This window comes from Pieris napi, chromosome 6 (genome assembly GCF_905475465.1).
Source record: "Pieris napi chromosome 6, ilPieNapi1.2, whole genome shotgun sequence".
Classification (NCBI taxonomy): domain Eukaryota; kingdom Metazoa; phylum Arthropoda; class Insecta; order Lepidoptera; family Pieridae; genus Pieris; species Pieris napi.
This window is the reverse complement of record NC_062239.1, coordinates 9,837,138-9,849,519: the sequence shown is the minus strand read 5'-3', so window position 1 is coordinate 9,849,519 and position 12,382 is coordinate 9,837,138. Positions and strand designations below refer to the sequence as shown.

Sequence of the window (12,382 nt, the reverse complement as noted above, 5' to 3'; positions counted from 1 at the left end):
AGCCACTGGGGCTTCCGGGCCAGTAAGGGGATAGACTGGAGGATCCTCTTTTAGTTTGGAGGAACATTTTTGTATGGAAAAATACAAATTTTATGGAAATTCGATAGTTTCCAGCTGTCAATGAGAAACTATCGTATTTACATCTACGTGAAAACATTATGTTTCAAGGCAGGATCGGTCTAGGGTTGAAGCGCCAATGAAATATTATTATACCTATACGATTGGTATTTTGATGGATGCTGATAATAGAACTTCGCCGGTTTTGTAACTTAGGTATACATTAGGTACCAGTACTAGAAAATATCGATCTTGCAGAGGTAGCAACTAGATTCACTCGGCTCCGCCCATAGCTATTATAACACTGAACAGTGCCTTTATTTATTTTAAAGATATGTTAGCTTTTTATTACAAATTTTAAAATAGGTTAGTAAAGTTCGCTCATATTAAGAACAAAGTAGGAAAGCATAAGCCACCAATAAAAACGAATACGGATTAACAAAGCATTATTTCGTTTTAAAAATATGTTTGGCGTTTTAAATTGTGCAAAGATTATTATAGTATCCGACTTTTGGGTGTAAACTCGAAACCTCAACAATGCGTATCATACTTTTCATGTCATTTCCTGGCCTTTGTTCTTTATTCTGAGCGAATACCGTAGTGATTATGGCACTACTGCAATAAATCTTCCAAACTCGATAGATTTAAATTTAATTAATAGAATTTTAATCGCTAAAAATAGTTTTAGTAGCAATTTTACTCTTTGTACCTCATTATCAAGGAATATATTATTGCTAGTATGGAAGTCTTTTTGCGTTTGGTAGGTATATAATATGTAGTGTCTTTAAACTAATTTCTGAATCTGAATACAGATAATTAAACGAAAACTGCCACAAATATATCATAATAAAGTAAATATTATTAAATAAAAGGATATTCAAATGGTTTTGAATTATGTGATTTATAATTCTACTTAAAAAATTCCTTTACCCTTTATGCTAATATAAATAAATACAAGAATTTTACAATTACTTATTTTGAATTTAATGTAAAATATGTGTGTCAACCGTAGCACTTGAAACTACAATTCAAAATAAATATTTATAGAATTGTGATAGACAAATTTAAATCGGGTTATTTATTACTACATGCCTGATGCTAACTGCAATAATCCTTTATACAAATACAAAGTTACTATATTCTCTGGGAACCTTATAGTGATAAGCCCCACAAAAGACGCTAGTGCACCAAACATATATGCATGTAGTATTTGTTGACCCTAACATAAGTCAAAATAGAGAGTATTAAAGTATTAAAAAAAGAAATCATTATTTACATAATAAGCTATACCCAGTTAGTACATGTTCTATTCAGTGGTATTCTATAAATTAAAGCCTCAAAGATCTACTAGGAGAAAGAGACAAATAGAGCTAGTTTTGTCTCTCTCTAACATACCATTAGTTTTAATTGGTAACATTGTTACTAGACTATTTTTTGTAATATGAAATGATCATTATTCTGTTGCAGTATTTATGTTATTTTGATGTGTCCGGCAAATAATTTTGCCAGTCTATGCCCAGCCCAGATGGGCAGATTTTTTTTTCTGCCCACTAGAAGAATATGCCCACACTGGCCAAGTTATGTGCTGAAACAGTAGTTAATCATTTATTATGAAAAAGATTGCACTTTTATACAACCAAAGATCAATATTAATCACTGCTGGAAACTAGAATTATTATAGTACCTTATTTACTTCCATTAATTTAGTATTTGTGATAATTTAACAATGTTGTGATATTTGATGTTTATTTAAAATGTTGCCATGTTTTTACTACAAAAATAAATTGATTTTGAAAATATATTTTTTTATTTATTTATCTGGTATGATTGATTAATAATAATCAGTCTGTTAATAAAAGATCAAAATATTAAACACCTATTTGGGGTGTACAAATGTTTCTGCTTGCAGTTTGCTGGTACAACTGTAAGTTACCGTATATTTTCAAATATGTTTTACTGGTTATATATATATATAATATGATACATTTACAAAGTCAGTGAGTAATCACTCAGATTAAGCAATTAATAAAAAAAAACACATTCACAGTCAATTGTTTTATTTACATCATAAATTATTCAATATATCTAAAGCATTTCTGCACACTTATAAAAATAAATTTTAACAGTTAATTTCCTAATGTCTATATAGGTATTTTTGCTCTTAATTCAATTATTGGAAGCTTTTTGAAAATTTGTTCTATACAATATAACTTGACATGAATCACGGTCTATGGTAAAAAGCCATCAGTGGAAATTTACCAACAGATAAGGATATTATATAATTGATATATGTATCAATTATAATACCATAGTATGACTGCAAAGATACACAATTCAGATTCAATTCACTTCTGATCATCAGGTAAGGGAGAGTTCAAGTATTACGTCACGCAATTTTGGAGATTATTGACACCCCCCTCCATGTAAGGCACCGTAACGTTTTTCTGTACCCAAGTATAATAAAAGTGATTCTTTATACCACTTACTTTAAAGTTACCACTATGGGGTGTAAAGTATTGGAAAGTCGAAAATAATATTAACAATAATGCATAATGCAATCCCCACCCCGCATTGTATCATTTAACAAAAGGAAACCCCCCCCCCCAAATTTGGTACGTAATACTTGACTGCTCCCTAACTGCATCGACTAGTAACAAAAATAAGTTAAAGAAGATATAGAGTCAAATTTGGTTCACATTAATTAGCATGACATTCTTATCTCATAAATCAACTTTAGCTCCAATGTTACTGAGTGGTATGGCTTGTAACTCTGTCCTGAGGCAGAGAAACTCACCTGCTACACACATGATTGCAGCACAAGATATGTTCAACGCCCACCATGAGAAAGTCGTAGGAAATAATCCATTATAGAACCAACACACAATAAGGTGGATTCCATAATATGTGCAACTGTAATGCAAAAATATTATAATGTTTAAATTATTCATATAATCTCATAACATTTTAATTAGGAAATAAACAATTATATAATTGCATTAATTATAAACAGGGTATTATACTTTTATGATGCTATTAAATACCCACCTAGTCAACTTAGTTGTCCAAAACATTTATTTTAATGCTATATTTTGTATAGTTACATATACTTATTTAATTGCAGAAATTTAGATTAAAACTAATAAAAAGTAACCTGAGTACATTTTCCAAATCCATCATTACCTGAAATCCAAGCACAGCTTTGTTCGTCCTACCAGCAACCATAATAAATATGCACCAACAACTGCATTTAGGACAAATGCAAATATCATTGATCGTCCTTCACTATCTTTAACATGAATTTCCTGAAATACAGAACATAACATACAAGTAATCAAAACATTTTAAAGCACTTCTAAAAGACATCTTCTTACTAAATTGTTAGTAATTAAAACTTTTATAAAACTCACATGATATTCAAATATGTGGTCTAAAGTCCTCGTAGATCCGGTTAGGTCCTGCATAATCGCGACCAGAAGACTAAGGGTAACGTAGAGCATGAACTGCATTGCTAAAATCTGGGATATTATAAGGCATGGGTCCCATTGTGTGTATCGAAATGACCCCGTCAATTTCTTTATTTTCGACATTTTCGACATGTATAATCGATCGTGAGCATTACAAATACATCAAATTATGTCTTAAAGACGACGAATCTGATTTTTTAAAAATCTAATAATGAATCCGCGATAACTTTTTAGAAGTATAATGGAAACTGCTGTCTATGCACATTCGTATCACCATGTCAATTAGAAAATACAATAGTTTTAAGATATTTGTATGATATTATATTAAGATCTATCTTTGATTAAATAAAACATATGGAGCTATGTTTACAAAATTGTACAATTTCGTTTTTAACTTTCGTCACTTCGTGATTCGTCGTTCAAACAGTGACAACAGACAAACATACTTGCATTTTTGATTTCGAAAATTTCATATTTGACACTAACTGTCAGTGACAATTACATGTTTTGAGGAACATCGTCAAGATAGAACTTTTTTTTGGTTTAAACTTTAATGAATGCGTGTCAAATTTCTTCTAAGGGCGCTTTTAGTGTCACGCGGATTTGCTCACGCACGCGGGATTGGACCGCATGCGTAAAATTTCACGCTGCGGATCATACGCAGCATGAGTTTCAGTTTTCTACGGGCTGCGTAACGGTATAGACGTGTTCAAAAATGATCAATGTCAGAAGAATATGTGTCGCTTACATACTTTACAAACGACGAAACAAGAAGACAAGAGTACATGTTGATCCCTTTCTTGAAAATAGGCTTCTTGCTGGGGCGTTTGTTACACGCTTTGGAAAACTACAAAATAATGAACGTAAATTTAAAAATTACTTTCGAATGTCCATTCGTTCTTTTGATGAACTGTTGTGTAAAATTTTTTGTATAATTCATTGCGTTTATCCCACAAAACGGGCCGCAGATGAACTTCAATGATTACTCGTTCTGTATCGATTTTCATTTCGGTAGTACAATACGGCGCGTGCGCCCCGCTCGACTCTAAAATGGGCACTGAAGTTGTAGGCAGCGCTTACGCATGCGGATACCCCGCACCGGGGTGACGCCCCGCACAGCGCCCCGCGTCCCGCGTGCGTTTATCACGCTTTACAATAGATACCTATATGAAATTGTTCTTTGCGGATGCTACGCATGCGGTCCAATCCCGCGTGCGTGAGCAAATCCGCGTGACACTAAAAGCGCCCTTACTAAGGACTGTAGTACAAGTATATGTATATGCCCGAATTTATAAAGGTAATTGTGTATGAGACTGTTTTAATAGCCTCGTCGATGGATGATCTACAAATGCTTGTTAATAAAGTTCATGAAACTAGCGAAAGAGACGGTCTGACTATTAATGCAGTAAAGACGAAGGTGATGGTCATTTCTCGAAACGACACTTTAGATCCTAATTTATCCGTAGCTGGTAGAACGTTGGAACGGGTGCGGCAATACAAGTATTTGGGAACTTGGGTTACAAACGAGTGGAACCCTGATCAGGAAATTAGGTCTCGAATCGAAATTGCCCGAGGATCTTTCAACAAAATGAAGAAAGTTTTGTGCTGCCGTCACTTGACCATTAAACTCCGAGTCCGACTTCTCCTTTGTTACATATGGCCAATTGTTATGTACGGCTGTGAAGCTTGGACAATCAAAGAAGATACCCGCCGGCGCTTAGAAGCATTTGAGATGTGGTGCTATAGCGGGTAGGAGAGGTAGCAAATATCAGCCGAGGTTATCTGGGTCTCTAAATGATAGTGGACAGCGTGGATGTTAGAATTGAACCCCTAAAATTCGTGAAGTCCACGGCGAGTGTGGAAGGGAGTGACTTTGTTAGTTTGCCCTGAGATTGATACAGTCTTATGTTTAATTTGATAGTCATAAAGCGCAGAGTTGAAGAATACGAAGGGCCTGTGCGTCCACCACCGGGTGCTGAGCGTCCCGGTGGAGGACGCCCAGAGGGGGATCCTCCACCGCGCGCGACTCTCTGAGTTAGTCTCCTGTTTCTTCTGCACCTTCATATTTCTTAGGGAGGGAAGGGGTTATGGGCTCCTGGAATCTCGCTCACCGCATGAAACGCGAGTACATTTTGGTAAACCTATTTCATCACTAGGTGCTCTGCTATTTTGGAAGTTTAAGTTTATTTTTTATAAATATTAAGTTTAGTTTTCTTGGGGTACAATTTCCTTAATTAGAGAACTTCTATCCCTTGTTATGTTAGATAATTTACAGGTACTTACGACTTTTTCGGTTTAAACTACTATACAAGTCGTGTAGTTCGGAAAGCTACCAAGGATGACAAATTGGATTGGCTCTTCACAGGCTCTCATGAATTAGGATCTTTTTTGACGGTTGACGCTACATGGAGGAATGCAGATATTGTACCTTGGTTATACGTAAGTTAAGAATTAAAAGTAACGGGTGCTATTAAAATTCTCACGTTTTTAAAGTTTAATTTAAACAGGAATATCCAATCGGGCTCCGTCGAATATTGGAGTGGGTTAAGAAGGAATTCGGTGACATTGAAATTATAGTAACGGAAATAGGCTATGGTGATGGTGGTGAAGATGAAAATGACTATAACAAAATACGATATCACAAGGAGCATTTGGAGCAGGTAACTAATTAGAATTGAGTACCTAATAATACCTAATATCTGTTTAAGAGACCTATAAGTCTCTTCGAATCATAGGGTAAACTCTAAATGAAAATATTACGTCGTCAAAGCCGATATCTATTGAGAATATAGCCAGTACGCAAGAGATATTTTATTGCGCCGACACTCCTCTATATGATTTCTCCGATGAGACCGACGAAACTTCAGCCCAGTCAAAAGGGAGTTTCAACACCACCTTGACTTTGTGAAGATTAGAGATATTTATTTATTGGAGAAATCAAAATGCCCATTTTCCGAGGAGTTTATAATGATATAACAATTATAGGTCGAACTCGCGATTAAGGCAGGGATAAATGTAACTGGATACACAGTTTGGGAGTCTAATTGATACGTTTGAGTGGGAGTCTGGAAATACGTGAGTATAGAGAATATATATACACATATGTTCCTATCTATAGTAGTCATGTAGAAAAGGGTTAAGAAAAAATATTGGTTGTTTGTAAAGTAGGTTTACGATCGAGATGTTTACGTGATAACGTCTTATTGGTGATATAAGTTTTTGGGAAGTAAGGAATTAATGAAGATAACAATTTTTTCAAATTTTAAATTACATCTATCGTTTTATTCACACTTTTGATGATAAATTTCGGGTGTAAAATGACAAGTTTACTTATTCGACTATGATATACATTTTTCTTCATACATTCACGGAATGACTGGCAGCGCTCGAGTTGAGACGGGAGATCGGTCCGTCTCTCTCTCGTTATACCTGCGATCGCGCTCGTGAGGTTTTGGTGTGACACAAGTTTCTGAACATGTCACCCGACTAAAACGATTTTAAAGACGTTATCACGTCAAAACGAATGTAAATTAGCGAGACTATTATTGGCAATACTTATTTCAGAGTGAAATTCGGTCTCTACAAAGTGGATTACGATGATGCCAAGCGCGCACGCATTCCTCGCCCATCCGCCAAGTTCTACGCATCCGTCATACAAGCTAGATCTCTTGATGTTTTACATAAATATATTTACGATGAACTTTAAAGGACTTTTTATTTCTGTTTATTGTAACGCTTATAAGTAATTTTAACAGTAAAACATCTGTTTATATGTGTTAAATGTTTAATAAAAGTATAAAAAATATATCTCTTAACCTACATACAGTTAAATTTTCTTATGTGATAAAAGTTTTGTTAGAAATATAAATTCTTGTAAAATTTAATCGCAGTAAAACTTGTGCATATTTTTCTTTGGTACCAAATGCTTATCACGCATGACAGTATGTATAACAATATATTCTATAGACTATAAAACAATGATAATGTCATTACAAAAAATACAATATTTCATTAAAAATATAATTAATACACGATTTATATATTTATTACATTGTCATCAGTATCGTCTCCTAGTGCATTTAAACCAAAGCTTTCAAAATCAGAAAGAAGGTCATCCATATCACCTTTAAATTTAATCCTTTCATCTGATTTCTCAATTTGCATGGCTTCAATATCTTTATAAGTGTCACCATTTACGTCTTTCTGTACCATAGCACCAGATTTCAACAAAAAATCCACTGCAACGCTATTTCCCTTCATTGCTGCATAATGTAGGGCAGTGCGATTATTATCCTTTTGGTTTGTTATATCGATGTCTGCCTTATGTTCCTTTAATAATGTTAATACTTCAATATTATTCTGAATTACTGCATGGTGGATGGCGGCTTTACCATTTTGATCTTTTGCATCCAAATCGACAATATTTATTAATTCCTTGATCTTATCATTTGCATTATCCTTTATAGCGGTTATTAATTCAGGTTGAGGTGCGTGGGGTTTCTTTTTTTGCTTTTTCTTTGTTTTAGGCTTTTTATAGACTATGTTTTCGGGTAAAAGTGAAAGATATTGTTCCCAGTTTTTGGACTTCTTCAAACAATTTAAAAGGTTCCGAATGTCTGTATCAAAATGGTCAACGCTTTCATATATTAAGTTAAAATCGAATTTGGATTCTTTCAACGTGTACAACGCTTGCACAGATTCTAGATCTTTGATAAATTCTAAGGCTTTCGAAATCAGTTCGAAAGGTACATCATTGGCATCTAAAAAATCACCAACGACCTCCAATAAAGGACTACCATGAGTTAGAACATGCCTTAGATTTATTTCTGCTAATAACCTATTGACCTTACGTAGATTATCATCTTGATTACACATTTTTAGAATATTAAAAATGTCAATTAAAATCATTTGTAACCAAATTCTAAATTGGCCAATATATTTATAACGTAAAATCAACAAATCTTTCGGCTGACCATTTAAAAGTGAGCTTAGTGATTTTAAGCGGTTCAAGTAACACTTTAATAGATTACTATCCCGACTTTTAACATTGCGGATAATTTCTTCGGATTTAGGATCATATGGTTGCAATCTTCCAATTGCATCAACGTAATGTTTCATTTCTTCAATGAATTTGCTTTTGTCAAAGGTTAACTTTAGACTTTCCCTTCGGCTTACAGGCGTGTTTTTGGATATGTACAAAATTTCTTCTTCAGTTACAAAATTATTTATTAGAAGCATTTCTTCCAGCTCTTGTAAACCCTCGTAATTATAATTATTTCTTACTACGGATTTTGCTTCTCTGAGGCCTGCTTGTTCCATAAAATGAAATAACCTTTCAACATTTCGAGACATATCGTCAGTCGTGTATGTGGTCCGACAAACAATTGCATAAAATTCTGAAATAATGCCCCACTTAGTTTCAACTACAGAATCATTTAACGCTTTACACTTGTTGATAATGAAATCAAGTATATTTTCAATGATATCCCATAACGATTTTATTTCAATAACATTAGTTAACAAATCAGTTAATTTTTTGTTACTGCAGTTGTTTAATTTTAAGTTTGTTCTAATTTTGTTTACATCTATTTCATTTGGATATTCTGAAATTAAATCAAATTGTATTTCCACGTTGTTTAGACATTCCAACTTAATGTTTTTCCAATTCTCTTTCTGAAACATTATTTTGTCTAAAATCGTAACTATGACGTCTTTGTAATATGAATAGTTTTTATCAATGAATGTTTTAATACTTTGTTGAACTTGACAGTGTTTATTATGAAGCATTCTTAAGTCATGTTGGAGATGTGCAACTTCCATCATGAGATCCACGCTAAGTCCTGTGGGTTTCCAGTGTGATTTATAAAAGTTTTCCAGAAGCATATTACCTGTATATTCTGTAGGATTTTGCAGAAATACTCCCAGACCCTCCGATACAGCGTCAAAATGATGAGGTAAAATGTTCTCTATATTTTCTCTAATGCAGTCCCTGCGTTTTAGCAGAGTTCCTCGACAACCATTTATGAGAGATCTATTGACAAGATACCGGTTTATACCAATTTGTCTTTTAATAACGTCTTTGATGTGTTTTAAATCATTTAAAACCTTTGCTAGCACAGTTTGTCCGTGTTTTGATAACTCGATCCTCCACAGTATTTGGCAATTATCAGCTTTACTTAAAAATTGCCGAATAGTTTTGAGAGATTTTACAATATGTAATGGTATTTCAGCTAGCATCAGAGCTTGGGTTGTAGCCTCTAAGTGTTTGCTTTCCTTGGTACTTTTAATGAATTCACCAACTACTTGTAGAACTCTTTCGATAATCAATTGGGCCCATTCCGTTTTCAGCTTTACATCTTCAGCACTTGGCAGTTCTTCGAGAGTTCTATACATCTTTCTTAAAGAGAAATCGTCTCTCATTTCTGGTATAGGGATTAAAGACTGCTGCTCTTCTTGCGACATTTCTGATCTGTTTAGTTTAATGTTTTCTGATAAGATAGGTACTTTTAACTCTTCTTTAAAATTATCAAGTTTATCCAGAAAAGCTTGCCTCTCTAAATAAATAATCAAAAATGTCCATAATGCTCCCATATCCATATTAAAAGGCGTATTTAAAATATGCATTACACCATTATTCTCTGCAATAAGATTTTCAACTTCTATCGTTTGGGTTTTAGATAAATAGAAGGACCATTTACTTTTACAATTATAAATAAAGTAGTAAAGGTGTGATTCTAATTCCTGATAAATGGTTCCAGACATTTTTAGTCTTTCTTTCAACAGATACAAATTATCCAATATAAGAAGACACACATTGTAATCAGTTTTCCACAAAAATTTCCTAAACATAAAAACTTTTTGTGCTATCCGATACACTGTAAATTTATCATCGTCTTCAAGCAATAAAAGAGCAGGAAAACTTTCATTAATTTTATTCCTCGAGTAGTCGGCATGTAAGCTTATTGTTATATCTATAATGTCTATTAGGACTTTAATCTCTCGGATAGCATTGTCTGTGTCAATGACAGGTTGCCACTGCTCCATTTCAAGTTTTACTTTATTTAATTTTCCATACAACTCTATTTGAAATTCATTAAAAGATATTATACACAAAACATCTACAACCATTTGTGGGTTGACCCCCTGTTGATGATAATTGCTATTTAAAATTTCACGGTATTCAGTGTATGCTTCTTTTAACAAACTTAAAATATTTTTCAAATTCTCAAAATCATTTTTACTACTGGTCTTATTTATAACCCAGTGAAGATCTCCAGCTAAATAGTCATAATACCTTTCAAGCATTGCTGAATTACGGTTGCACATACAGTTCAAAAAGGTAGTTTTTATACTTATTTCTTCCTTTTTTTTATCTAATGGAATAAGGAATGGCAAAATTTCCCTTTGCTCTACGAGATATTCTAACATCTCTAACTGAGAGTGTTTACTAAGTAATGAGAATAAATCTATGTTCTTGGAACTTAAATGTTCCTCTATTAATGCTTTGTCCATTACATGTAAAAAGTTAAGGTTTTTTTTGAATACCTTTTTATTTGATTTACTAATAGCACTTATTATATTCTCAAAAATTTCATTAACTTCAGGCACTTTAATTGATGCATTTTGTTGCTGATTGATGATAAAATCTTGGTCTGTCGTTGGTGTCTCAGGAATTTTTGTAACTGTAAATCAGAATTTTGAAATCATTATTACTTAAATAGGTGCCAGATATTTTTATCTATTTAGTCCTTAGGTATACTGCCAATAAGTTTTAATAAGTCAGAACACAAAACATGTGTAATCTTAAATATTATGTGAATACAACTTTGTTTTTAATTAAATTTTTGCAATTAAAAGATTTAGCCAAGTACCCAAAGAATGTAAATTATTCTTATCTTACTTGCATAAACAAATTAAAATAAAATACATATAAAAGTTTTAAAACATTTAAATAATAAAAATAAAACAATTGAATACAGAAATTTATTATAAATATTAAGGATTTACTCACTTTTTAGTTGAGCTATAAGTGAAGTTATCAAACCTTCAGGCTCCACACTTCCTGAAGCCTCTGACATGGTAGTATGCATGAATATATTTTATAGCTGCAATATATAGTTAAATTCATTAAAGTTCTAAATAGTATATGAAATAAAATATTGTCAAAAAAGTATACAAGGATTACACATGAGTCACTGTTCCAAAGAACTGCATAAAATGATAATAAATATAAAGTTTGCATTCACGTCTATACCTATAATCGTAGTTATGTAGGGATATCGGACTTATCAGTCAGCACACAATATTACCATGGACAACAATTATTATTTTTATTCACCGCTCTCACCGCCCAATCCCTAGTGATTACATTAACAGTATTCAGCAATTTAACAGTTATCCTGGTATTGGATAGGCGTTATAAATATGTTACTACATAGTTAAAAGTTTTTCACAGTTCCCGCCGTTTAGGGCGTTCCCACTTCACATTCACAATATAGTATTGACATTTTACAATTTACATTCGAAGCATAGAGCAATAATACAAGATATACTCTCATAGACTACGAATATTTGCAGAAAGAAATTCAAAATAAGTAATTGCTATTTATGTATTTACATTGAATATTCGCAGACGCTTGGCGCCTCATGCGACTTCTTCGATACAAAAATGCCCCTCGCGAGTTGTGTGCTATGATATTGCGGGCTACTCGATTGTAAAGAAGTTGCATGGATATAGTTAGCGCCGCGCCTTCTTAAGTTCTCATTTTATTTTTACATGAGTATAGGCATTTTCTAACATATTTTCATAAGTGATAGTCCTTTTTCCTTTTTGAAAAACAAATAAATAAATATCTAAATCC

The 12,382-nt window shown here is 33.1% G+C and overlaps 2 protein-coding genes and 1 long non-coding RNA gene across 5 annotated transcripts; 1 reads left to right on the top strand and 2 right to left on the bottom strand.

Moving 5' to 3' along the window:
* Positions 1-2,097: 2,097 nt before the first annotated feature.
* On the bottom strand, positions 2,098-3,970 carry LOC125050569 (protein SYS1 homolog). The gene is made up of 3 exons (XM_047650496.1): positions 3,465-3,970; positions 3,238-3,359; positions 2,098-2,967 (listed from the first exon to the last, which is right to left on the bottom strand). Exons 1-3 carry the CDS (start codon positions 3,651-3,653, stop codon positions 2,778-2,780), a joined length of 501 nt encoding a protein of 166 aa, XP_047506452.1. The 5' UTR covers positions 3,654-3,970; the 3' UTR covers positions 2,098-2,777.
* An 801-nt stretch (positions 3,971-4,771) lies between these two features.
* On the top strand, positions 4,772-7,258 carry LOC125050303. Of its 2 annotated transcripts, XR_007117126.1 has the most exons (5): positions 4,772-4,784; positions 5,797-5,960; positions 6,029-6,181; positions 6,507-6,596; positions 7,086-7,257. It is a non-coding gene; the product is annotated as an uncharacterized LOC125050303 (long non-coding RNA). The 2 variants fall into 2 exon arrangements; XR_007117125.1 differs by lacking the exon at positions 4,772-4,784 and having other exon boundaries at positions 4,797-5,960; positions 7,086-7,258.
* A 130-nt stretch (positions 7,259-7,388) lies between these two features.
* On the bottom strand, positions 7,389-12,019 carry LOC125050300. 2 transcript variants are annotated; one of them, XM_047650043.1, is made up of 3 exons: positions 11,776-12,019; positions 11,533-11,626; positions 7,389-11,203 (listed from the first exon to the last, which is right to left on the bottom strand). In XM_047650043.1, the coding sequence occupies exons 2-3, from the start codon at positions 11,609-11,611 to the stop codon at positions 7,557-7,559; spliced, it is 3,726 nt and encodes a 1,241-aa protein (XP_047505999.1). In that variant the 5' UTR covers positions 11,612-11,626; positions 11,776-12,019; the 3' UTR covers positions 7,389-7,556. The 2 variants fall into 2 exon arrangements, with proteins under 2 accessions (XP_047505999.1, XP_047505998.1); XM_047650042.1 differs by lacking the exon at positions 11,776-12,019 and having other exon boundaries at positions 11,533-11,754.
* Positions 12,020-12,382: the final 363 nt, after the last annotated feature.

Excerpts from the sequence above, each read along its gene's own strand:
- LOC125050569 (XM_047650496.1), bottom strand. The coding sequence starts at position 3,653 with ATGTCGAAAATGTCGAAAATAAAGAAATTGACGGGGTCATTTCGATAC. Across the intron at positions 3,360-3,464 it reads ACCACATATTTGAATATCAT|GAAATTCATGTTAAAGATAG; the intron begins GTGAGTTTTATA and ends TCTGTATTTCAG. Across the intron at positions 2,968-3,237 it reads AAGCTGTGCTTGGATTTCAG|TTGCACATATTATGGAATCC; the intron begins GTAATGATGGAT and ends TTTGCATTACAG.
- LOC125050300 (XM_047650043.1), bottom strand. The coding sequence starts at position 11,611 with ATGCATACTACCATGTCAGAGGCTTCAGGAAGTGTGGAGCCTGAAGGT. Across the intron at positions 11,204-11,532 it reads ACTTATAGCTCAACTAAAAA|TTACAAAAATTCCTGAGACA; the intron begins GTGAGTAAATCC and ends TCTGATTTACAG.